The 27,843-nt window shown below is 39.5% G+C and overlaps 1 protein-coding gene across 1 annotated transcript; it reads right to left on the bottom strand.

The window, feature by feature from the left end:
- Positions 1 to 27,721, bottom strand: TNFRSF11B (TNF receptor superfamily member 11b). The gene is made up of 5 exons (XM_037148790.2): positions 27,384 to 27,721; positions 8,544 to 8,913; positions 4,745 to 4,936; positions 2,902 to 3,126; positions 1 to 1,165 (listed from the first exon to the last, which is right to left on the bottom strand). The coding sequence occupies exons 1-5, from the start codon at positions 27,411 to 27,413 to the stop codon at positions 777 to 779; spliced, it is 1,206 nt and encodes a 401-aa protein (XP_037004685.1). The 5' UTR covers positions 27,414 to 27,721; the 3' UTR covers positions 1 to 776.
- Positions 27,722 to 27,843: the final 122 nt, after the last annotated feature.

Below are 27,843 nucleotides of genomic sequence, written 5' to 3'. Positions count from 1 at the left end.
TATATAGTAAAAACATAAAATCTTTTAAATAAGATACATTCAATTTCTCAGCGCGTCTAATATTCAGATAATTTATATTTCAAACACTTTCCAACATTAAACAACTGACTAAATAATGCATTTTCCATAACATGATATCATAGCTTATACAGGTTAAATTATATTACAAATACACTCCACATAGGAAGAATTGCAGTACCTATTAGGAAATGCTACAAACTTTCCATTAAAAAATATATTTTATCTCTCTCATTTGTCAATAATAAACAGAATATATAAATTTTTCTTTCTAAAATTAAGTCTTACACAGTTTCCCTTTAGGATGACAATATGTACAAACCTTATATCTGAATGAATATAAATAGCAAATACTGTAATAGTGTTACAGATATATTAGTACTTTTACAGAGAAAAAAATGGCTTTCTAATAAAAGCCTCTGGACAGCTGAAACTTCAAAGCTATTTAAGTTAGACATTCTCATATTTAGCAAGGCACAATGGAATCTAGTTTCTTATTTCCAGTTGAATTACTGAAAGCAGTGATAAGGGAAAACAGAGTCAGTAGATATGGGGCCAGATCTGCCAGCTGGATAAACTATTTGGGGTTTCTTTCTCCACACCATAGTTTTCTTGTATGTGTGTGTGTGCCCCGGGGCCAAATCTAGTCCTTGGTGATGAGAAAGAAATCATTGTACCCCCTCAAGGGCCTGAGAAACAGTTTACTTATCCATTGGATCTGGTCCATGGTGAGGAAAGAGCCGGATGACCATTTCTGGTTATAAGCAGCTTATTTTTACTGATTGGACCTGGTTCCCTATCATTTCTAAAAATAGCTTCTGATACAATCTGTACATGGTGAAACTGTGAAGGAACCTGATGGTCTTTTTCAGACTCTGAGTGACCGTTTTGGGGAAGTGGTAGGTTTTCAGGTGCTTTAGTGCGTGCATCAGGCCCTTTAGAGTGTCCTGGTCGCCGTTCTTTGTTCTCCACAGGCTGAGCAGCTTCAGGATCTGCTCACTTGATTTGCACACCTTCATTGTTTTTTCAATATCTTCTGTTGTGACTTTCTTCCCTGGCAAGCTCTCCATCAACCTGCGAAGCTGCTCGAAGGTCAGGTTTGCGTGGCCCATGTGCCTTTGCACGCTGTTTTCGCAGAGGTCGATATCTGCACAGAGGAAAAGCACAGAGAGACATCCACATCACACCTGTTCTTCTAATGCTGCCGCAGGTACCCGAGGCAAAGGTTCTCCAGGTTTCAGAACTTGAGGGATGACCTTTGACTTCACTTGTTTGGAGGGAGGCTTAAGGCATGCTAGGAATTTCTGAGAACTAAATTAATTATTACTTTGTGTTATTGTAAGATAATGTGCTGTATATTCTAGGTATCCAACAAAGGTCAGTGAGAAACCCTAATTTTGAATCTCTAGTAGAAAATTACAGGCACTTCATTCTCAGTTTTTCCAAAAAAACTTTGGAGAAATTAGAACCATAACATTTCAGAAAAACAGAAAGTATACTAGTTAGTTATTTTGTAATAAAAACTTTCATTAGTCAATATCTAACATATGTACTATTTTAAAAGAGTTAGTTGCTTCAAAAGGTCTTTAATGAAGAGTACAAGAGGATTTACCACCACTGGGAAGAAAATTTAAAAAACCCATAATATGAGGCTCAGGGACGTGATGATAGACGCAGCCTAGAGAATATTTCTGTAATGAGCTAGGACAGAAACATAACAGGGAGCCACTAATGTTTCTATTAATGACATAAGTCATTTAGTATCTGAGCCCTAAGGCAAGTCAGTTCATCTTCCTGGGCTGAAATGTCCTCATTTATAAAGTCGGGATTTGCTCCCTTCCAACTCGAACAGTCTCTGATTCTCTGCTTCCTTTTCTTTTTGCTTTAGGGCTAATTATACTTTCAAAGAATACAGTTGGGTTGCCAAAAACAGGAGAAAAGTTTACTCTTTGAACAAGTGAATATGTTCAGCTGCCAAAAATGTTAAGTCTCCCAAAATCTGTTGCCCTAGTTTCAGATGTTTGAGGATTTTATGGTAGTTTTAAGACTCACTTAACTCCAGTGGAAAGGAGAGTGAATTTCTCATTGACGTTGTCTGCATTACGAAAAACCTCCCTCATTTTTTTCTGGCATGTCCTCCCATTGCTAATTGACTTCAGAACTCTTTCCACTGTATAACCTAAACCTTGCAGTCCACACTGTATGTAATTTTCTTTTCCCTTTGAATTCATTCTCTCATCATCCCCACCACACACACACACACACACACACACACACACACACTCACTTTCTAAAGGAGATTCTATAGAAAACTCTGAAACATGAGAGTACTTGATTTTAACTAGCCCCTTTTTCTAAGAAACTCAAACATTTTGCAGACCTTATCTCATTAATCCTTACAACATATGCTATTAAAATGGTAATTTTGAAATAGGCTGCCTTGTGAGAGGATTAAGGAGAGGATATCTCTAAAATACTGGGAAGCTCTCCAGAGAAAATTACCAAATGAATACAACAGAGCTCCTTAGTGGAAATGCAAGGTAAGGTTCAAAGTGGTTAAAGAACTTTTAGGAAGGTCAGAGGGGATGCTAATAAAACTGCTAAGGGATTTAGAATCAACTTTCCAGAGGTCTACACCCTGCTCTAGAAATGCACTGTGGCTTCTATGTACACTCTGAAAAAACAGTTGGGTGGGGAGATGTGTAGGAGGTGAAAATAAAACCCTACATGATGGTTCTGACAACAGCGTCCACACCATCTCTTTGTGAAAATGCTTTCAGTGCAACACTAATTCCAAGTAGGAAACGTCGTACACACAACTAAATCCATGATAAAAGGGCGTCTTTCATTTCTGATCGACTTATCTATTTCAGGTTACCATACCTTGGATGATCTTCTTGACCATATCCTGGTCTTTGTTTTGATGTTTCCATAACTTCAGCAGCTGGAAAGTCTGTTCTTGGGAGCTGTGTCGTCTTTTTATCCTCTCTACACTTTCTGCATTTACTTTGGTGCCAGGCAAATTGTCCACCAGGATGCTGAGCCAGTCAGGGGTAAACTTGGTAGGGACAGCAAACCTGAAGAACGCCTCCTCGCACAGGGTGACATCTAACAGAAGTGGGAAAAACCAAGATTCACTCAAGAATTGGACTCTTGGAAGTCTACTGGCCAAAATCCAAAATTTAAAGACCAACACAATTGAGCTTTCCAAGATAAGATGTGGTAAAATGAAAAATTTGAATAAAACCAGCCTTCTCTTGCTGCTCATAGTGGTAGATTGACAACCCAACTGGACTTCTGTCCTTTCTTATGTTTGTTAGGTCCTTTGGGGGGAGAAAGTTTAATAAATACTTAATAAGAACATAATAGTGCTATAAATAAATTACAGCAAAACCTCTATGACTTAATATAAATATTAACATTCTGTTAAAGGTATACCCAGTGCCCACAGGATACTTCAAGATCAGCCCCCAAACAGATATAATCATTGCTTTGAAAGGAGCTCGGAAGTACTCTGGGGTAATGTGCACTCTGGTTCACTATTCTGGGTACACACACAAACACAATGTTTACCTTTGGGAATGACAATAGATATAGCTGTGCGAGCATATATTAAATGAGAAAATAGTCACACACAGGAAAGATGTCATTTAGAAAAGAGGTGAGATGGCCTGCATGCCTGGGTAGGGTCAGTATATCCCAGGGAGTGAGAGTTTCTCTTTGGATTCATCACACCTGGGTTTGAGTCCTGGCTCTGCCATTCATGCCCTCGATTAAACTTGAGGAGCCTAACAGGTTTTTGCAGAGCCTACAGTAAGTGCTCAATGGATGACAAAACCAAAATGTGACATGTATTAAAGAGAATGTTAAAGTTAGAAGTCATTCTTCCTACTACCCCTTCCTTTACTCCATTTTTTAGATGTGAAAGAAGAAAGGCTAAATAACTTATTTAGGATTTCAATGACACAGTGAAAAAACGTTGGGACTGGATTGGAAACTTAAATCTCCCAAATCACATTTCTAGGCTGTGTTCACTTCTGTGTAGTACAAAGAGGTGCTTGGGGAGAGTCAGGCTGGTTCACGATGCTGTTTAGCTGAATGCTAAAAGACAGACTATTGTCAGTGGAATGAATCCTTGGTAGGAGTAGTGTCCTGGTGGGAGTGACAGGGTGAGGACCCCGATTTGATTAGTGGCCTCACCAACATAGGATGCATTTGGATTACTTGGGCTCTAAACCAGTGACCCTTCCAGAATAAAGGGTTTAAAGCAAAAGGAACTGGGAACTTCTGTGTTATAGACACAGCAATACTACAGGTAAAAAGCCAGTTTTACATTTCTAATTTCTAAATTGTCCCCAATTTATGTTACTGTGCTTCTCAACATAATTTATCCGTGGGTTAATAAGACAGGTATTCTTAAAAGTAATAAAATACATAATAAAAAATCTGCAATTTAGACTCTGCTAATTTGGCCTCAGACATCATCATGACACCACCCATTTCTCCAGGAGTGAGATTTGATCCAAGTGTGAAAAGAGGAAAGTCAGGGTTTGGAGCATGACCTCTGAGAAAATGAGGACTTTTTGAAGGACTTTGAGTGTGGCTTTAGCAGTGATGCACAAAGAACAGTCTTAGAATAGAATGGTCTTAAAATTCAAGACGGGGAAAATACAAGTTTGACTAAGAAGGTGGCCAGAGGTGGCACAATTATTTGATTGATAATTACCTATTCCACATCTGTGAGTCAGTTCACTGCTTCCAGAACATTCGTTGTCATGCGTTGCATTTCCTTTCTGAGTCTGGAGGAGGCCGAACACACTGCAATTTGTGTGTTTTCTACAGGGTGCTTTTGAGGATGTCTCATTCGAGAAGAAGCCATCTGGACATCTTTTGCAAACCGTGTTTCGCTGCGGGGTCCCTACAGGAAACACCACACTACTTAGCACCTTCTTCTGAAATGCTTTCCCAGTAGACACCCTCAACACAGTTTTAGAAAGACTTTTCACTTAGTTTTCGAGGCTGTTTTGCTACGTTTTTACTATTGATGTTGTACCAAACTTCAGGCATTCTTATTTTTCACTTCATTAGACACACAGAACAAAACTCCCCAGTTAGCCCCTTGGCAGTCTCCCCTCCTCGCAATACAAACACAAGTTCGTTTTGCTGCTGCCCACAAAACACTTCCAACTGTGAGAGGGAAGGAGAGAAGGGAGGGTGTTCATTAGTCCCGTGTGTGCTATAACGTCAATAGTGTTGCCACCATACCCTTCACACAATTTTCTGGAGAAGCATCAAGATAGATGTTGTGTAACTGCGTTGCTATCATTCTCCAAAATCAGTGCCCACTGAACCGTGCCACTCAATTCTCATCTGTTCCTACTGAAGTTCTTTCTCTCCTGAATCTTACTTGTGAAGCAACTCATAAGTATGCTAACCTTGAGAGGTAAAAATTTACAGCATTACAATAAACTTTTGAAGGTGGCTATAAAGTTGGCTGCTGACTCAAAAGCGTAAGCCTGCAGTTAAGGTACACAGTAAATGGGAAATGACATACCGTTTGCTTAAACTGTGGAGTTTTAAGAGTCTAGTCATTAAAATTTCAGGGAAGGGTGATTGTAAGAGCATTTATTTCATGGTGGAAAAATACTTGACAAATCTGGAGAAATCATTGATAGACCAACTTGAACCAGACAACAGCTAAAGGTGCCATTAAAAATAAATACCTTCAAACCCTTGACTCTATTATTCATGGATAAATCATATATTAGAGCACATCTGCATATGAATATACCTCCACCTAGTGTAAGCTAGTTGAACAGATTTAGATTCCATCATTCAAAAGTAGCTTTTCTAAGCCAATTCTGGCTTATACAAGATAACAAATGCAAAAGGGACAAGTGAAAGCTACAGAAAGTTAGTAAACTTCAGTTATTAAAATTTTGAACATCCCATCTCATTGGATCAAATCCAGGGGGAAAAAAGCAAAATGGTTTGATTCTAGTTTCATCTCCTGCTTCTTCAAAAGGGATTATCAATGCGTTGACCAGTAAAAATGAGGGAGGGCTGGCAAAAAAAAAAAAAAAAAAAAAGGGAGGTGGGAAACACAGGCAGGAAACCTCCGCGTGTTAAATACCACCTCCAGCTCTGCAGTGACTGAAGTCTTAGGAACCAAATGACAAAGGGGAATATTTTTTAAAGTACTTTTTAAAACTATATTCCTCTTTTTGAATGACACTCAACTCCACACCAAATCCTACAATATCCTAAGTGAAGATTCTTGGGCAGAGATTCCATGGTATTCTTTCATCGCTGATATTCTGGAAGTCAGTGGACTTGAACCCATGGATCCAAGTCTCCCTTTGCCAACCACATGTTCTGGAAAGCCAACTGCACAAAGAAGAACTTGGCTTTATTCAAATGACATTGACGGATTGGGTCTTTGCACGCAGCCCAGTGAGAAAGTCATCGGTACAAGACATGACATTCTTTTAGGCAGCTTAGCCTTTAAAGTTCTTTAACAAAAGAAATCCAAGAACGATAGAAGTCAAGTTTCTTAGTGTCTTTGGAAACTTTATATAATCACCTTGCCGAGTAGGACTTCCCTGTTTTATAATTGATAGAACTTTTTATAAAGAAAGGTTCATCCATATAAGTAAATGATTTTGCCCTATTAATATCAATGGAAACATAAAGAATATAATATGGCAGTCCAAACGTTCAATGTCATAATTATGAGAGGAATTCTGTTCTACAGTTGAGAATTTCACCATGCTAGCCATAAGTAATGACAAAAGACTCTTACAACTGAGTGAGTAAAATACAGACAATTGGACTTCAAAAAAAATGACAAAAAAAAGAACGATTATTAAATACTTTTAGAGTAACCTTGCATAGTGCTTCCTTATCCTTGGGATGAAACTCTCTTATTGTCCATGAGGAACTACCCTGTGGGTTCTCAGGAAGCGAGAGGTAAATAAACCCCACTGCGGTGCCACAAAAGAAAATACGCATCTTTGCGCCGGTCCTCTGGCTACTGGGTCACTTCATTCTACAAACAGCTCTCCATGCTTATGAGAGAAAAATCCTTGCATTTTCCATTCTTTTTCAAAACTTTCTAATTTCCAAGTAGCCTGGTGCCTTCATTAATTTTTTTTACATGTACAACTTACTGAATTGAATTAAGCAAATTTATTTTTGTTGGATGGGCATTTCCCTCCTACAACTTGGCTTAGTTTTTGTGTCCCAAAGTATCACTCAATAAAACCTAGGAAGTATCATCAATTTTTCCCTTAAATACTCATACTCAAGGTGTTTTAAGGAACTCTCATGCAATTTGCCTCTACTGTGATTAATTTAACAAGATTCACAACTCAAGAAACAATAGATTTCAATTTTTGAATGTTTTGTATTTGTCATCTAATAGTTTAGAACTCTATATATCACAACTCCTAGAAGTTAAAATAGTTACAAATAACTAGCATCCTCTAAAACAGTGGTTGTCAACAAGTGGCAATTAATTGGTAATGTCTGGAGACACAGTTGGTTGTCACCACTCCAGGAGGAGCATGTAGTGACAAGACCAAGGAGGTTGCTGAACACTCTACAATGCACAAGACAGTTGCCCACAAAAAGAATTATCCAGCCCAAAATGTTGGATAATTCAGGCTGAGAAATACTGCTTCAAACTGAGTAATCAGAATCTGTACTGATTACTACTCCCTCTAAAAAAGTAAGTAATTTACTCTTAATTTTCCCAAGTTAAGAGAGTACACAGAAGCTTTGTGAATTTGGTAGGGAAAAAAATGTGGTTGCAGCTTTAAAAGATTCAGTGCTCACTGGCCTTAACCTATGATGTTCAAAATGCACAAAGAGAAAGCAGTTGTCTGTAGACAAGTACTTACTCTTGGCTTGGCAATCTGCTTTGTCTAAGATAAAGAATAAGCTCATTGATGAGATACTGCCATAGTCTTTATCTTCCCAGATACTAAACTCCCATGCCAAAAGAAGGACTGGCTTTATTTTTTATAATGAAATGCATTTCCCTAAGCCATTCTCATTTTTTAAATTAATTAATTATAACTGTTCATTGTTAGCACTCCAGAGTCCCATCAATATCAGACTAATTATTCTCTTGGTATCAATTAAGATTCCTGATGTCTGTCAAAAAGGACCGCAGTTTGAAGCTATCCATGCCGAAGTGAAACATGGAGGTTTCTATCAGTTACAAACAGTGCAGCTCAGAGAGTGTCCCTTTAAAAAAGCAATCCATCACGCATCTCATTACAGAGCAATTTGCTGCATTTGAGATTTGCCACTAAATCACCCTAGAGCAGCAGAGTATTGCTCTGAGAAATGGTCATCCGGCCGCAATCCAGACGCATAGTATATACCTAGTGGGTTCTATTACCTTTGCAATTTGCTATTCTGTGATACCATCAGACAAAAGTGTTCCCTTAAACTTTCCCTACCACTTGACTTCATATGATCCTAATTACTTCTGCAGCCTGTTGAAAGCTGGGACATACCAGCGTGCAGCACTCCAAATCCAGGGGGACAGCTCCTGTGCTTCAGGCAGAACTCCACCTCCAGGTAGCGCCCTTCTTCACATTCACATACGCGATTGTGGGTGCGATTGCACTCCTGCTTGACATACTGCAGCTCCTTGCACACTGGTGTGCAGTACAGACACTCATCACTGATGTGCCAAGTGTCTGTGTAGTAGTCATCAGGACAAGGGGCACACACGGTCTTCCGCCTTGTGGTACAGTGCTGCTTTAAGTAGGTGCCAGGAGGACACTTGTCACACATCAGCTGGCGAGAGGTTTCTGGGTCTTGATGAAGGTACTTTGAAGGAAATGTTTCCTGGGTGGTCCATTTAATGGAGATGTCCAGGAACTGGAAGAAGAAGGGAAACAGTGGCATGTCAACATGGAAATAGGGTGGTTCTTCTGTGCAAAGACATCAAAGGGTCCTTTCTGAACTTCCTGCCTTCCGAGTGGCACCACAAAGTAAGTTCAGAGACTACAGTTTTTGGGTCTATTACCTTAATCTCAAAGACCAAGATGGTAATGGCAGTGAACCTCTATTAAGTAAATCCAGCTCAGAGATCACTGGAGTAGAAAGCTCCTCAGAAAAGACATAATTACAGTTAGACGCACCATTAAATAGCCCACATGGCCACAAGGACGCTATACGTCCCTGGATTTCAGGACTGTTTCTAGATGACTGAGTTGGGTGAGCTAGTGATTTTCAGAAGAGCCATACTACACATTTTGATAAAAATGTAGATTTCTGGTGTCCACACCTCTAACATCCTGATTCCACAGGTATGCAATTGGGCTGGGGATTTAAGAAAAATACTCACAGTCCATATGCAAAGATAATTCTAATGTTTATTCACTTGACAAATAGTTATAGAGCCCTTAATATGTGCCAGGTTCTGTTCTGGGCCATTGGGGGACAGCAGTGAATAAAACAGACAAGGAACCCTTGCCTCTTGTGGAGAAGCAAGAAAATAAATAACAAACTACAGGTAAATTACATGTTAGAAGAAAAGTGTTATAAGAAAAATGAGCAAGTAAAAGAGATTAAAACCATGGAGGTGAGGGGAGAGATTACAGCCCTTAAATGAGGGGCTCACAGCAGCCATGATTAGGACCAGATGATTATGTCCCTGCAGTTCACCCATGCTCAGACTTAATGATTCCAAATGTGTAGTGAAGTCAAGATGTGGAGATGTGTGAAGTATGATTATACCAGTAGTCATCCTGACTGTTCCAATATTCATTCTTCCCACAGATGTGTACTGCATGCCTATAAGGAATGTACCAGGAATATGCTGGTGAGTCAGGCATGATCCTTGTCTCTGCAAAGCTTGCAATCCACTGGAAAGAATCCTAGAATATTAAGACTGATGTTTTTTCAGAACATCACATGGCCCAGTCTTGACTCTTACAGGTCAATGATGTCTAGAAAATTAAATGACCACCTCACTTCATATTAACTGGGAAAAACTTCAGGGAGTATCCATACATATGGCAGGAAGAAGTCTATACAAAAAGACAACGGAGGAAGAGAAGGAGAAGAAAAGGAAGGAGGAGGAGCAGGAAGAGAAAGAGAAGAAGATGGGGGAGGGGAAGAAGAAGGGGAAGGGAGAAAGGAAGAAGGAGGAGGAGGAGAAGGAAGGAGATTTTGTGAGCAAGGGTGCCTCTCAGGAGGGCAGTTCTAACAAGGTATTCCATCTTGTATTCCAAATCTCAAAGGGTCTTCCATAGGGAGCATTGAAGTAGTTCTTCATACTAATTACAGGAAACACACGCTTGGAAGAAATAGTGTTATTTGTGCGTAGGGGGTGGTTTGTTTGGTTTTTATTATTTGCTTTTTGGGAAAGGGATCAGCAGTGACTATTTTCAGGCTTTGGGAAGGTGGCAGGCCAAACATAATAAATTTTTTCAAACTCTTCTTCGCAGAACTCAGGACGTTTCACAGAAACCCCTTGACCTGGGAAAAGCATGCCAAGCTAGGAAAATAGCACTCCCTTTGGAATTAGGAGTGACAGAGGTAAAGATGGCCTTTTAAAATAAGCATTTGGGCATTTGAATCTGAACAATTTCATTTGCTTCTTATTGGAACACAGCAAGCATCGGGGCTGACTGGATCTGATGTGAGCTGGTAAACAGGGTGAAAAAAACAGAATATGCCCCATTGGGCCATGGATCTTTTATCCAAGAGAAATGTTCAGAGGACTCCAAACCAACCAATGTAGAAGACGGCGCAAAAGCAGGGCTGTTCTGGTGACCTTTTCAAGCCACCTTCATAACCCTGAGGTGTTCTGGGGAAAATGTTCTTAAATTTCCCTGTGGTTCCTGATTGGATCAGTTGGAGTGGGTGGACGTTAGGAGAAAGAAATGAGCCAGAATTGGGTGAAAGTACCAGTTTGCTCAGAAATACATGGACTCTATTCACTCAACACACATTTATTGAGTATCCACTGCATACCAGGCACTGCAGACGGTACTTAGTATATGGTGGTGCACAAAAAAAGATCCGTGCCTTCAAGGGCTCACCATTTAGTGAGGAGGCAGACAGCAGAGAAGAAATAAATAATCATGAGTAAAGATCAGTATTTTTAAAAGAAGCAAAACAAGACGAAATGATTTTCTTGCTTCTTGGTCATTTGAACATATTATGCTATATCTTTCAAGGCCCTTTGTGTGGATATTTTTAAAATCCTCAATTCTAGAAAATAAAAATTTTTCCTGGTGCAACTTGCAAAGACTATGAAAGAAATGCTTTTTTCTCTTGCTGTTTATTTCTGAAGGCTTTCTTGCTTTTAAGATGCTTGTCTTGCATGCCATTGCTGAGTGAGCCCCCTCCTGGTGGGGCTCGCAGTCCTGAGATCTCCCCCAGCCCAACTTCCCATCATGCCCTCTTCCCCATTTCAGTGTGGTTCTGCTGTGTCCACTTGTTTAGCATTACTCTGATCTCCCTTCGCAAGAAGCCATGAGAATGAGATGGGGAAACCCCCCCACAAATACAAGATTGAACCAGAATGCTGAATCAATTTGTATTTTTCTAGGCAATTGGACATGACACTGTTGGTTTCCTGAAACCATGCTTTGGAAATTAGTTACCTTTTCTTCAAAATACAGGGAAGTTGAGGTGAAAGGCATCCACAGAGAAAAATAAATAGGTAAGGTTGACTTTAGGATTAGAGAGCAGTTGTATTAGTGAAGGCAATTTCTCCAAGGCCACTGCATAGAATTACCCTATATATTTTAAAAAATAGGAAAGCCTTGAGGAACTGAAGACTTGTTCTCACTCAGTAAGTTCCATTGGGCCTCTGTGTTTTATTTGAAAAATTTCCACTTTGGTGAAAGGACAGAACTCTATGTGGCCAAAATTGAATGTTTAGGTTTCAGTCTCTGGTTAGCCCCAATTCCCACATAAAATTTCTGGAACCAGTTACTATACAGAGGATGGGCAAGATTAATAGAACTCTTCATCACTCTTCTCTCTTACTTTCTTTTGCATTTCCTGGAAATGCAATGAAAAAGATGCCATAGGAAAACATCATCTTAAGATTGGCTTTGTCTCCTTTGCCAGCTGATAATATTTAAAACCTAATAAGAGCTCAAAACATTTCTTTTTGTGTAAATTTCATGACCACTGAGGAACGTCTGTAAAAGCCAGGCCATATGCATTGGTATGTCTGTGGAAGTGTAAAGAGCTCTTTGTAGAAGAGGGGACTGTTTTTGGTGTTTTATACTTGACTTTGGAAGAAAACATTAAAGGGAGTCTTTTCTCCAGTTTCCTTTCCTTCCCCCTCCCATTCCCTACCCATCTGTTCTTGGGTGTGGATCACTTTTCCTCGAAGGGAATAGGAGTTCTCCAATCTGGTGCTTCCCTCTAGTCCAGGAAGTCTTCCTGAAGCCCCCACCCCTCTTTTCTCGAAATGACCATTCGGGCTCCATCTCTAATAGTTATGTTCTTCTCTCCTTCCATGTTTAATGTTGGACCGTGTAAAAGAATTTTCTATTTCAAACCCAACATCTTTCCTCACCTACCCAATGTCAGCAGATGATGGCAGTGTATGAAAGTGGTGGGTGGATTGAATGAGTTATTCTCTAAAGCCTTTTCTAAATCTCCCATTGTCATATTCTGTGGTTTGACAGGGCTTAAGTAGTCAATGAATTTGGAAACAAATGTCTTGCTCTAACCCCCTTCCTACTACCTTTCTTCATTGCTTTATTTGTGAAAGTTCTTTTGACTGTGAAACCCTACCAACCTCCACTTTTCAGATTCACCCATGCCTCTCCCTTCCTCTGTAAATGCAGCTGATGAGCACTCTCAGCTCTACCTTGTCCTCCAGCATGCCACTCTTGTGTGCCCTCACCAGTGGGGGTGCACACTTAACAAGTCAGTTGTGTGTTTGATGATGATTCTGCTTATGTTCCTGGCATACATGTACCTGTAAATGCTGTAGTGTAACTATCATTAGGTAGTTCCACTGACTATTATGTAAACCACTAAACATGGGTGAAAAAAGAAACTTTTACTATATAAAATAAACAGAATGCTCTGGGGATGACTTGATAAAGATGAGCTACAAAACTTTTAAAAAATTTTATTGAAAACCTATCAGAAATTTGAGGGAGCTGAGACAATTGTAAAAACAAAATGGTGAACACATCTAGAAAAATTATCTAGTCAATTAATTTCACAAATACCTTTAAATTCAACAATGAATGAATGGGCTCTACATTGCAGATGTGGGTTTCATAAGAAAGGAGCCCCATGTTTGCAAACACAGATTCCAAGAAAGGCTCTGGCCAGGTCTCAGCGCATAGGTGATTAAGTATTTATTTAAATGTTTTAAGTCAAAATACAACATTTAAGATATATGTGTATAACTTTTATTATTAAAAGATGTAACTAATTTTTCAGCTAATCACTGAATTCTTCATTTGCGAACATTTCAAACATTCTGTGCCCAGCAGTAGACTGAAAAATAATCTGTATAATATTTTGCTTTGTGCCCACTTTGGGAGGTTTCACCATTTTCATCAAGTCTCCACCAATTACAAAAATGAGTCTTAGAATGAGTAATTAACCATTCCCGGTCATAACATTAGTGGAGGCAGAATTCAAACCCAGAGGATGTACCACAGAATACTATCTTTCTGTCCAAGTCCTTTAACATCTACCAAATGCTCTCACTTATGCTATGGCTTTCATGTAGTCCGAAAGTAGCCCTGAAGTGCTGATTTTTCACTTAGACTCAAGAGCATAGGGTTAGGAGATCATGAAAGTTAGAAGATCAACCAAAGCCTTCTGAAGTCTAGGTGAACTGCAGTTGACTTTTCTTTCTTTGTGTTAAGACTGGCTCTTATCCAAAGTTACTGAGAAGGACATTTCTCACATGAAAGTCGACTTGACTACAGCATTCTGTTGGTGCTTGCTTCTTTCTAAAGGACAAAAGAAGAACACACTTCCTCCAGCAAAGTTTATTTCTGCGTTATGCAATGCAGCCAGTCCCATACCGCTGGGCTTGCCCTGTGGCATGCAAGAACCATGAGTGACCCAGTGGGTTTCCATTTATGGAAAATTCATTAAAAGGAGCCCACGCAAAGCTTGAAATAACTACTTGGTTTGGGAGTTCCTTTTGTGATCCCTCGTCATGATCTTTGCCGCAGAAAACTATTTGAGGACCATCCAGAGTTAGGTAAGCTGGTCAGTTTGGAAACCAAGCCATTTTATAGTTCATCTTGGCCAAGAAAGGAAACCTTCAGGATATATGAGTATATCATGGTGAGTTTCCTAAAGAGCTCTTTTAGTATGAACTGTAAAGCTTATTTAAAAAAATGACTTTTTCCCAATATTTTTATCAAAGCCTGCTACATAATGAAATGGAACATTTTAAATAAGTTTATGAGATAAAGCAATATTTGTTGTGAGTAGCTCTGGGCTACATCTGTAAAACTTTATTCATTCACTCATTGATTCTTTCATTGTTCATTCATTTGAACATCTAAAAATATAAGCCAACCCTTTTTTTTCTATGGAGGTTTGTTTATTTGATTTTCTATAGTCTTGTAGTGTTGCAGTTCCTTTGTACTTTTTTCCATTCCTTAAATAGCTCATTTATTCATTCATCTCCAAACACTTATTGAAACAATTTCTATGCTCTGGAAACACTACTAAGCGACGGAGTTGAATAAGTTAATGTTCCTGTTTCATATGAGCATTCATCTAAAAGCCTAGCCTGATGGAAAATAGTCATAAATCACTGCACAACAATTGGTTGCAGAGGAAAGGAGAAAAAAAAGTCTTAACAGAGAAACAGTTCTGAAATGAGGAGGAGCTGAAGTTAGACACTAGTAACGAGGAGAGGAAGGGATGGATAACATCTGTTACTGGCTATCTGCAATGGGGGGAGGGTTAGAAAGAGCAACTGAAGAACATGCCCATGAATCCTAACTATTAGGTATGTGGTATTGCCATTAATTAGTGACAAAATAGAAAGGAAAGGATCATGAGGAAAGACAATGAATTTAGTTTCAAATATCTCCCACCCATGAGACCCAAATGGATATAGGTATGGGATTCAGGGCAGAAAAGCAGCTAAGGACACAGCTTTTAAGTTATACACACATAAATGACTCCAGGAAAAAAGAGATCAGATGGCATTACGCAATGATATTGTACACAAGCCAAAAGTACAAAACTGTTAATCCTTGGGACTTAAAAACACTTGCAGGATTGGATGAAAAGAGAAGGTTAAAAAAAAAGTAGGGCTATCACAGGGAGTTTCAAGAATACTAAATGGAAAATGAATAACTTAAAAAGTATATAGCATGGTGATTAACTAGACCAACGTGAATTGACAAGAGCACTTTCAGTGTGGCACCTACATTTATAATATGCAACCTAGGGATCCAAATTGAGTTAGACCTCCAGGTTAGTAACCCCGGCCACTCTCATGCCTCTAAAATGAGAATATCTTACCTCTAAAGTGAGAATAATCTTCTAACAGGAGAATATCCTTGCACAAGCGTTATATTTTAGATGAGTTAAAAGACACAAGTGAACTTGATTAAAAATAAGGTCCCAGACAAGTATGAAGCATTATTATATATGCTAATTACACAGGATATGAGAAATGGGAGACATTTTGAATCAGACCCATTCCTGGAGATATTTTCCTGTTTCTTGCCCTATAAGAAGTTGCACTCCTAAAATGTGCCATAAGAGGCCCTGGCTGGTGTATCTCAGTGGACTGAGCGTGGGCCTGCAAACCAGACAATCGCGGTTCAATTCCCAGCCAGGGCACATGCCTGGGTTGCAACCCAGTTCCCTGCAGGCCAGTTCCCAGCAGGGGATACAGGAAAGGCAACCATACATTGATGTTTCTCTCTCTCTCTCCTTCCCTTCCCCTCTAAGGATAAATAAATAAAATCTTAAAAATAAATGCATTTAAAATGTGCCATAAGTTGAATAACTACCGTGTTCTTAACTGAAAAAGCATCTCTGAATTGTTTCCAGAAAAACCATCCCTGAATTGTTCTCAAAATCAGTTTCTGTGTCTTTCCAACTGGTGTCATTTTCTTGGTTTAGGTGAAATGTTTCGAGGTAGTTCCATGGGTTTCCTCCACGGGCCTTAACAGAAAAGTATTTGTCTTCATATTCCATAAATGCTTAACATAGTGTCTTATACATAGCAAGTGTTCAATATAGCTAATTTAATTTTATTCAGTCCAATAAATATAGTGAGTGAATATCTACTATGTGTAACTAGGATTATTGATGATTGCAGATAAATATCCACATGTAAGGGATAAGTTTGCAAGGAGAAGCATGAAATCTGCAATTTTCTCATCTGTAAAATGATAGTGATGACAATTTGCCTAAAGGAAGATGTTTTGAAAGACATCCTTCATTTTTGCCTGAACCGTTCTATTTGCATTTAGCCTCCATTCTACAGGTCAGTGTGTAAAAAAAAAGCACGCAGTTCACTGGGGAGGTTCATCTGCCACTGCCAGCTCCCTACGTGAGGGTCCACCACCCCTTCATAAATTTCACAACAGCCAGTTGTTTGGCAGAGGATTATGTCTGCAGCAGAAGAATTAAATCCGTTCATCTATACAGAACTGATTTGCTGCCCACCTCTTTTGCTCAGCAAACAGGGGCAAGAAAATACAAGCAATTATGATTAATCAGATGAATCACTGAGCCAAATTCTGCACTATTTTGCTTCCCTTGGGGCTGAAAAACTGTCTACAAGTAAAACTTAACATCGAATGTGTTGTGTTTTTTTTGTTTTTTTTTTTCTTTCACTGGGCCAGTGTGGCTCAGTGGGCTGGGCATCATCCTGCAAACCAAAAGACTGCTGGTTGAATTCCAGGTCCAGGCACATGCCTGGGCTGCAGATTGGGGCAGCCGATTGATATTTCTCTCTCATATTGATATTCCTCTCTCTCTCTTTCTCCCTTCCCCTTTCTCTCAAAATATAATAATAATAATAAATGGATTTTTTGGTTCTTTTCAGACTTTCCTTTAGTTCTCTGACGGCTTTAAATTAATTAGCTGTAGCTTGTTTAATTTTGGAAACAACCAGAGTTGTCAGGGCAGATTTGTTTATGATGCCTTTGGTGCTTCAAAGGAGTGTTACAGACAATTCACATTTGGCAGATTAATAAATACAGGGGAAAACAATTTCTGAAAGAAAAAAGTTGTGATGCAGGTAAACACTTAAACTTTCTAAGGAATATATGTGGAAATCTCACATATTTTTTCAATATGGCTCCCAGATCTTAATATTTCTTCTCTTGGGCTTCTGTTAATCCCCAGATTTGAGATATAACATCAATTATAAAAACTGCAATGCAGCAGGAGGGCTGGTTGTGATTTTCTTTATCATTATGTCCATTCAGGCTCACTTGATAGGCACAGGGCAGGATCTACAGAGTTTTTCATCTATAGTCCCTGGCATTTGGGGCCCAGAATCGGCAATACACTTAGTACGTGGAAAGTTTTTAAGATCACTTTTTAAATTCCATTTTATTTTTACAGTGTTTTCCTTTGAAGATAGTACATGGCTCATATCATCTTAAGAATCTCATTTGGTTGCTAATGACCTGGATGAAGCTCAATCAATATATGGTCGAGGGCAGCTGGTGAAAGTTAGAGAAGAAAAACCATGGTGGTTATGAAATGGAATAGAAACTAGAAGTAGAAATGAAATAAAACAGCATCTTACTTAAACATGTGGACACTTACTATGTGCCTATAGCCTATAAAACACCATACTAGAACGCCTGTGTGGTCTGGTGAATAATCACAGCTTAATATATTACAATATCATTATTCAGTGGGCTCTAGACTAAGCTCCTTCTTTGCTTGCTATTATCATCCATTCCCTCCAGCCATCTGGAAGGAAATTGGATTATCCCCATTTTATAGATGAAGACATTGATTCCCAGAGAAGGTGAATAACTTGGCACAGGCCACAGGGCTAGTACACACTCCAGCCAGGATGCAAATCCACTCCTGTGTGAATCTAAACTTTTAACGACTGATTCTTCTCTCTGGGGACTTACAGTCTTATGACTGAGATAGGCATATAAACGATGAACTACAATCTTTCTATCTGTCTATCTATCTACCTAGAATGAAAAGGGGGGGTTATATAATACACCTGATAAGATCAGGGGGCTACTTGGCAAACCTGATAAGCTGAGTGACCAAAAGTAACCATAAAGGATGATCTGATCATAAATTCCTGGCGGGTCATGGCGGGTAGTCACATTCTAGGCTCATAGCTTCCTTAGCAAAGGTCAGTCTTGACTTTTGAGCCCCTGTCCATGTCCATCTAGGATAACGAACCATTGAAATGTCAGAGTAATTTTCTGTCCTGGACTCCTTGAAGGCACAACTGCAGACACCACAGCAAGAGACCACAGAAGCCCTCATTGTTATTTTGTCCCCCGGGTACCACCTCTATGTGCCATGTTAATTATTAGCTATCCTGTAGCCACCAATGTAAAAGAAGTGTGTGCTTCTCCATTGTGCTTCTTGTCCAGTCCTAGACACTTTCCTGCTTTGCCTTCTCTCACTTCCTTAATTTATCACCAATGGATTTCATGCACCTTCTTTTTGTTTCCGCCTTGATTCTAAACACATGAGAGGACCGTAAAACTTCCCTTCTCCAGAGCAGTTTCTCAATTCATTGAGAGTTTGCTTCTAGGCATGTCCTCAAAATTTTGGCTCAAATAAACTCTTTTCTATAAGTTGGCTGTTCTTTTTTTTCATTTTTTAAAAATACATTTTATTAATTATGCCGTTACAGTTGTTCTATTTCACCCCTTCATTCCCCTCCACCCTGCAGACCCTTCCCCCACCATTCCCCCCCTTTAGTTTATGACCAAGTGTCTCAAGTTCTTTAGATTCTATATTTCCCCTACTATTCTTGCCCTCCCCCTATCTATTTTCTACCTACTGTTTATGCTACTTATTTTCTGTACCTTCTCCACCCTTCTCCTCTTCCCACTCCCCTGTTGCTAATGCTCCATGTGATCTTCATTTCTATGGTTCTGCTCCTGATCTAGCTGTCTTCTTAGTTTGCTTTTGTTTTAGGTGTGAGCTTCTCAGATAAGATCAAATTCAAGAAGTTCATCATCACCAAGCCCTTATTATATGAAATGTTAAAGGGACTTACCTAAGAAAAAGAAGATAAAAAAGGCTGGCTGTTCTTAGTTACACTGTGCGTGAAGCAGCAGCTTCTCAGTAACGCACCCCCTTGAATCTGCTCTCCTTCCTTTTCTGCCTTACTCTTCTTTCTCTCCCTCTGCTTCCCTGGGATTGCACTTTCTAATAATGTATTAAAATGTAAGTGTTTGCCTCATGCTCTGTTCCCTAAGGAATCTGGCTTAAAACTCATTTCCAATAAAGAGGCCCAGGCATTTAATTTCAGAACAAACAAGAAAAAAAACCATGGTGACCCCCTGGAGCCATAGGAGGGAAAGGAACACAAATTACATTGGCTTCATTTTGCCCACAGAGTTGGCCCTCTTAGTCCTGCAGTCCTGTCCTGGGGCACTCCTCACCCCAACTGAGAGGAGAGCTCTGGGTTGAAGGAACCCACAGAGGCTTAGCTCTGATTCATGGGTATTTTTCACTGGACTCAATAACTATTAGATCTAAGTAAGCTCCTACAGGGCAGAAAAAGTTTCTCAGCTAGGTAACCAACATTATGGAAAACCACTCAGTTTTCTTGTCTGTAAAATAGATTCTAATCTCTGCATGATAGGATTTTCATGAAAATTAAGGGAATCACGGTATGAGACTTTCATACAGAATACATACTCTAAGAATGGTGTCTTTCTGTCCTATGGTTTCCTCCTTTTGGCTTAGCTGAGTGGGTAGAAGTTGTCTGGATGAAAGACAAAGATGAGCGATCCTCTACAAAGGAAGAGTCAGTTGGAATCGATAAAAGAAAAGACACGATCCCTTGTTTGCTTACTCTCAGACAATAGGGTGTTTGATTTAGAGTCTCCTGCTGCATATCTGTTTGTCTTCCCATTCTGAAGCCCAACTAAGCTTTGAAGTAATCTCTAAATTTTGAATTTTCAGCATCATAAGAGGTTCTTGTATTCCTACTAACAATACCTGTGGTGGAAAAGGAGTTTAAATTGATAACCTAAAACTGTTGATTTTGGTCATTTTGATTGTAAGTGCTTTTGCTGATCCTGCCCCTCAAAGAGGTACAATGGGTGTTTGGCTACTGTATAAGTCAGGACTGGCTGGGTTTTATGCTGCACTAACAACTTCAAAATCTCAGGGGCTTCAATAGAACAAAGTATACTTCTCACTCATGCTCCATCCCTACTGGGTCCCCTGAAGACCGTTAGCACTGTCCTCTGTCCAGAACCTGGATGATATAACAACTAATATCTGGAACATGGCTGGCTAGTTGTGGAGGTGAGAAAGAGGAACAAAATGTTGGGGGGGTCACAGATTGGCAATTAAATGCTCTAATCTAGAAGAGACTTATTGGCCAGAACTACTCATGCCACCCTCTACCTCCCCCAGAAGAAGGTGAGGAGCGATATATAGTCTTACCAAGTTTCTAAAAGGGATAAGTAAGGCCAATTTACAAAAAGCATTAACAACTACATCATTGCTCAATGAACATCATTCCTAATTTTTATGACCTTTATTTTAGCACATTTGGGTTGATTTTTTTTTCTTTTCACTGGGCAGTAAAAGCAGAGACAGACAGCAGAGTGCTGGAGCAGGGATCCCTGCCGGTCAGCCAGGGGGAGTGGTCCAGTGTACTAGTTAATGGTGATGCTTAATCTGCCTGAAGGTTTGACATTTATTCTAAAGAGAGGTATGCAATTGGCAAGTACTTCCTCCTCGTGAATGCAAATTCAAAAAAATTCTGCCCAGTGAGCATAAGGAGATGGCTAATGACCTTAATTACACTTTTTCAGTAAGTCCTGAGGGAAGGTCTTGGACCTGGCTTCTAACTAAATGGAATATAAAAAATAGGCACATCGATGGCTTCTCTGCATACTAGGCTAAGGACAACAAGAACTTCAGAATGGAAAAATAGTTTTTGGTTTAAAAGAATCTCTGATCTTAAACCAAGTCCTGCTACCTAAATTAGGTGACAGTTCAAAGGACGCTTCCTTTTGTGATCTCACTGACATCAACAAAATTGCTTATATGTAAAACCATCTGGGCAGAGGAAACTTGGACGACTGCAATAAAATAGATTTTTTTAAGTAAACATTTCTTTAGGGATAAGTTTGATTTAAATATTTATTCTAGAACATTAATATTAATATTAAGTAATTATTTAAGTATTTAAATGCAGATAGTTATTTCAATGAGTCAATTTGGTTTTTGCACATTTGGAATATTAAATAGAACACAGTATGATCAATCATTTTTTAAATTCACTTTTTCAATGACAGAGCTTAAACTTGAGAAAGCCTTCCACGTACACCTGTTTTAACACCCCCATTTAGAGATGAGTAACGTAAGACCACAGGAGGTGGAATCATGGACTAGACCATAGAGTCTATAGCAAAGCTGAGAAATTCTATTTCTTGCCTCTTATCTGCTATTATAGAAGTCTCATTGTCAGTATGTCCCACAATTGAATATCTAAATTACATTTCTTTTGGTGGCTGTGGTGGCAATTAATGGTAGGGAGGACTTCCTAAGGAATACAGTCCTGATGTCCATTTTTTCCCAGGATAAAAGAAATGTGTTTTTTTCTGAACAAAGTACCTTTACTATGTGGCAAAGGAATTGAGATTTTTGGGTCAAAGACCAGAGAAGAAAATTGAATTTACCAAAGGCAGTCACAAAGCTTGGATGAATTACTGTCTTGCTTTAAATCTAAATTCATCTTGACACCTGTTTTTCTATTTTAGAGTTGATTATTTAAGAGGCACTTACAGAAAATGCTTCCGAGGCACAGACTAAATTGAAGTGAAAATCCTAAGGCTATTCTTTTTTACTTTTATAGAAGATGCTTCAAGGAAATCAAACAGTGTTTTCACAGTATTAAAACAATAATTTTAAAGAGAGAATTTTTAAAATCACAATAAGAGGTAATAAATCAAGCCCATTAGGAGCAGAATACTTTTTTTTTTTGGAAGAGCTTCAGGAATGGCATTGCTTTCCCATCTGTGTCTTCTGTCCATTTATGGTCAGGCTGATTCAAGTGCTTTTGTGAAATTGGGGTGAAAAAATTCTACCCACTACTGGGAAAGTTATGTCACCTCATCATTGGGAAAAACACATTTCAGTGTGTCTGCAAAGGATTCTGGACTTTCACACATTAATTTAAAGAGGCCAGGTAACTGAGAGGGAGCAGGTACCACACAGCTTCTTACCTAATGTGTTGTAACACTATTCTTATCCCTTACAACTGTCTCAAAGAATTCTTTTTTTAGACATTCTATGCTAGTTACCCCAAAATATTCTGTGGTGGTGAGTTCCAAAAACTAATTACATGTCACATAAAAATACTGTCCTTGTATCTATTTCAAGTTGGCCATACCTCACTCTTTCTTCTTGCACAGATAGTTTACAGATGTTGCTAGGATTTCCGATTCGCTAGTTCCTGCTATTGTGGGTTGCTAAATTTTATTTTGATTTTTGTTTTCTTTTCTAAACATGGCTGCTATTATTATTTATATCTGCATTTTGTCTACCAGACTATCAGTATCAGAAACGTACCCTGGACCTGCTTCCTTCTTTCCTCTCTTACCACGTGAAATCATCCTTCCCCCTGATTTTAAAAACCGGCTCTACACTGATAACCTAGATTTTTTTTATCTCCAGCTCAGGCTCCTACTGAGCTCCAATTGTTCAAAACTCCAAATGCCTCCTTGGTATCTCTATTGGCACATTTTACAAACATATAAAATGTATTAAAGCCAAAAATGAGCATGTCATACCTGAATCAACTAGGTGGGACGGTCAAAACCAGGTTCAACTGAGCTTGGGCAGAGCCTCCAAGGGTCAATATATGAACCCAGTTTTTTTTCCCTTGAGAATGAGCCTTCATGAACTTAATAGAAAAAAATGTACAAAAGAATATTTAAGCATTGGTCAGGCAGGTAGACTGCTATAGTCATATCTTGAAAAAGATCAAAGCCAACATTAGAATGTTAGGTCTCTGACAATAAGCTAAAATCTGTTGGAACATCCATGGAAATTGCTGGTAGATTACAGAACACACTAACCAATCTCATCATAGCTCCTTTGACTCAGCAAACACCCCTTTAGTGTCAGCCACTGTGGGGACCTGAGGGGCACAAACATGAAGAAGAGGGAGACCTATGTTTGCAAAGAGCACATATTTTGTTCACTGTGAGAATGGCACTATCCTCTGGAAGTTCTAGAAATTTGCAGGGGATTTCTGTTGTCAGAAGGACTGTGTTCTGCTAGGTGTCCTCAATGTTCAAGAATAAGCCCATGTTCCCCACACTTTCAAATGTCCCATTAACAACTGATACAAGTAAAAAGCCTATTGACCATTATCTGAGCCTAGATTTTAACTCCATTTCATACAGACACAGAGTGGTTTGTGCATGGTTTTTACAAATACTGGATTTTTCAAGAATTCAGCAGCCTTCAGAATTATAGAAGGTTGTACTTGTTTTTGTTTAAAACTTTAGCAAGGTTTCTTCACCATTTCAGAAAATCATAGCACCAAAGCCAATGCTGATCATAGCTCTGAGCCCCAATGGGACTCATGTGCTCCAATCTTTGTTCATAATGGTACATTTGTGACAGTTGTACACAAAGCTATTTTATTGTGCATTTCAGTGAAGCTTACTTTATTATAAATTACTTTCTTTTTATTTCTCCTTGGTAAATAAGAAATGCTATTGGTTAATGAGATGCTAATAGGAATAATGCCTTTCATGGAAAGTTTTCTGAAAAGGGAACATGCAGATGGAGGGCTGAAGAAACCCAATAGGCAAGTCAGTGAGGAGGAGAGCAAGAAGCCTTGAGTGTGGGTTTGGTGTCTCTTTGATAGTCACCACCACAGTCCCCCTTCTAGATCCCAGTGGACAAAACATCTGGCAAGGAAAGCCTTCTTCCCAACCCATGGGCTATGACAACTGTGTTTTAAGCCTAAGAAGTAAAATTAAAGGTCACATTGAAATTCGGAGTTGTGCTGAAGGTTTCTAGGCAACAGAGGCCAGGAAGGTTGCTAGGGACAGGGATTGGGCTGTTTTGGACTGTGTATACGTCAGATCCTTCTAGAAACTTTACAGTGACCATTCTCTTAAAATAAACAAACAAACCAAAGGGCTAGTGAAATATGCACACTCAACCATCGGGACTGGAGGAGGAATAAAAAACAAAGTAAACAGCAAGACAACCAAAAATCGGAAAGAGTATGATCCTAAAGGAGAATCAACAGATCAGGCAAGTTGTTCTGAGAACAAGCATCGGCGACCCCCTACCCCTTCTCCTGCCTCCACCAAGTTCTAGTATCATAACATTAATTCAGAGCTTAGCATAGAGAAGGCCAATGGATGGTTCTGGCACTTATGATGGAAAGTTTCAGCCATCCAGTTAAAATCTAAGCCAAGGCCAGGGTGTTCTCAGTGTATCAGGCATTCCCCGGGGCAACCATGAAAGAAATGACTTGCTGATGTGACTACCTCACCTCGAAAAGAGGTTCTCTGCTTAATTCTATTGGTGAGCATTTCAGAAAGTCCATGACATTAATCTCAGTGATCACAGTCCATCACTGCTTGCCCACCAGCATACCCTCTTCTCTCATGAAAGGGTCTAGAACTTTACTTCACCATGGAATTTTATTTCTCCCCCTTCTTAGGTTTCAGGACATCTTGATTTTATCTCTAACAATGAAACATTCTACTCCTCTTTCAAGGTATTAGTTAGTGGTCCTTTTCTTCCTCTTTAGAGCATCACCAGCACTTTGTATACATAACCCACTTGTTTCTAGATTGTCCCACAGTTATCTGTGAGCATAATTCTAGAGGATGGGATAAAACTGAAACTTTATGTGGTTCTAGCATGTGTGCATATCATTATCTCTATTTTCAAGAAAAGAAAACAAAAACTCAAAAGGGATGTAACTTGCGCACCATACTCTACCAAATGCCCACTGATATTTTACTTTGGTCCACCTGCTAACCACTGCACAGCAGCTTCCCTTATAAGTCCTAGAGGACAGTGTCTTTTATATTCCCAGGTCACCCAGCACTCGCTCACTTGTTACTCTCATTACCTGTACAACCATTCGTCCATTATCTGCTTCTCCGTTAGGCTGTGTGGTCCATGGGCACATGGAATGGTGCCCATCTTGTTTTCCCCGCATCTCTGCTGCCCAGTGGCAATGCCTGGGCGTGCCTGGTACAAAGTATTAAATATCTGTAATGCTTCCAGTTCCTAGAACTACATTTCAATATTTGAAAAAGGGCATTTGGCTCTTTATGTTTATGTACACAGTGTTCATTTCCAATCATTGAGGACATAAAATCAATCTCAGAAAGTACAGAGAGGGAAAGAGAAATCTTTCCTATTTGATTTACTATGTCTATGATGCAAAGTTTTCTCTTTTGATAACACCATATCATCTATAATTAGTATTACCTACATAAATATCTATCTTCCTGTAAAGACCACAAGTCAAAGCATTTGTCTATTATTTAGAAACACATTATTAGGTACTTATATTATTTAGTGGAAATTCTGAAATTGAAGTCATTGAGAATACGTATGTCATTAATTAAATCTTTAACAGGATATGAAAGGCTAGGAAGAATAAAAGTGTCCCATGTTACTAGCAGGGTTACTTATACCAGCCAGAAAGTAGAATAACTAAATCAATGGTGTTGTGCCCATGCAGTGGAATACTATACAGCAGTAAAAATGGACAAACTACCGTACGTCCCACAATGAAAATTATCTTAACAATAAAACTAAGGGAAAATGGTGAGGCACAAAAATGTATGTAAAATCCATTTGCACAGAGTTCAGATAAAAGCAAAACTCATGTATGGAGTTAGGAGTCAGAATATTGACTTCTCTCAACATAGAGAAAGCCCAGGAAGCTTCCGGGGTGCTGGTAATATAGCGTTGCTTGATCAGGGTGCTAGCTTACAAGTGTTCTCTTTGAAAAACTTCATTAGGTGTTATGATATCTCTATCTATATAGTTATATCTATCTACATGGAAGTAGGTAAAATTAGCATACTTATTATATGTGGACTGCCGACCAACCTACCTTTTCTTTGGTGAATTTGCTATTTATTTAGTTAGTTTGTGTATCCCAGAAACTAACTGGAAGACTCCTAGCCTTGCATTCACTGTGGGTTGGATATTAAAGTTCAAGCATTTACCCCAACGCTTCAAAACAATATGTGGCTTAAATATGGATTTTCCTATCCTTTTGTGAATGTCTGATCCATATCTCAATCTATTCCTCACTTTAGTGACATAAAGGAACTAAGTCACTGGCCACAGAACAATCTTCAAACTTTATTCATTTAGTTGGTCCAGTATCTATTTTTTTTAAAGAAGCTAAATCAAGTCACAGGGATTCCATTTTTCTCCAAATAATATATTAAAAAGAACTTTTAGCCCTATGCAGTGTTCAATTTCAATTATTTAAATGTATTTTAGAACATAATTAACATTATCCCATCAATATTTCCCCATTTTACTGGCATTTAGAGCTGGAATGAGTCATTTAATAATAAAATTTTATTAAAATGTTAAATTGCACAGTTAAGAAGTGTGTGTGAGTGCATGATCTTTTTTCTCTTATACTAATCATTCAAAATTTCTCATAACATTTGCTTAAGTGGAGAATGAGCCTAATGCTGTATCTATTATATAACTGTATCCAAAGTTTGTTCTAATTATAATAGTTTTAAAAAGACTGACATCTCCTTCCCACTTACTCTGATTCTAAGGGACTACTTTATTGCTAATGATGATAATGGCAAGTTGGCTAAGCAAAGATGGTATGAACTATATCAGGGCGTTAATTATCTGAGCTGAAGAAAGCCAGTCCATAAAATAGATAAAAATCATTCTGACTGGAAAGGTCTACAGCTCCCCTCTTCTGCATAAATCCGGCAGCAACTTTCCAGAGTCCGGGGACACCCTGGGAGAAGCAATTTAGCTGGAAAGAGGTCTCCAGTTCCAAACTGACCCTAAATCTCTCCAGGGAGGGGAGCGAGTTGAGCTTTGTCCCCATCCATCAGCGGGGAGGTCCGGCGGCCTCGCCGGGAGGCAGGCTACCTCTCCAGGCGCCGGGGGCGCCAGCACCCGCTTCCCCAGGGCCAGGGACTTACCACCAGCGCGCAGCACAGCACCTTGTTCATTGTGGTCCCGGGAAACCTGAGACGCTGGGAGGAGGCGACAGCCGCGGGCGAGCGCTTCGGTGCGTCTCCGCAGCCCGTGCAGTCACCACGTTATATATAGTGTTGCAACAGGAAGTACCCGCTGCGCTTTGATCATTTATTCCCTATCTGGACCAAACTTTGCACCTTTTTTAGGAAGCTTGGGAAGGGAGTGGTGGGGGTGGGAGGTGAATACCGGTAGGAAAAGCTCCGGGATTAACTCTTTCAGAGCCAGGACAGAAAAAAAATCTCCTGCACAGACGGACAGTGCGGGGTGGGGCGGGGATGTCTAGTGACTGGGAGTGGGGCGGGGGGTGGGGGGAAGCCCTCGGGGGCTGCGGAACAAGGCGCTCTTTCTCCGCTGGGCTCCGAGGTTTCCAGGCCCCTTCCTGCCAGCGGGCTGCCTCCGGGC

Source organism: Artibeus jamaicensis, unplaced genomic scaffold (genome assembly GCF_021234435.1).
Source record: "Artibeus jamaicensis isolate MK-2021 breed Jamaican fruit bat unplaced genomic scaffold, CSHL_Jam_final scaffold_916, whole genome shotgun sequence".
Lineage (NCBI taxonomy): Eukaryota > Metazoa > Chordata > Mammalia > Chiroptera > Phyllostomidae > Artibeus > Artibeus jamaicensis.
This window is presented reverse-complemented; position numbering and strand designations above follow the sequence as displayed.

Bases quoted from the DNA above. Each gene is read 5' to 3' on its own strand.
- TNFRSF11B (XM_037148790.2), bottom strand. From the start codon at position 27,413: ATGAACAAGGTGCTGTGCTGCGCGCTGGTG. The intron at 4,937-8,543 runs GTATGTCCCAGC...TGTTTCCTGTAG, and splicing joins ATTTGGAGTGCTGCACGCTG to GGACCCCGCAGCGAAACACG. The intron at 1,166-2,901 runs GTATGGTAACCT...TCCTCTGTGCAG, and splicing joins GGTCAAGAAGATCATCCAAG to ATATCGACCTCTGCGAAAAC.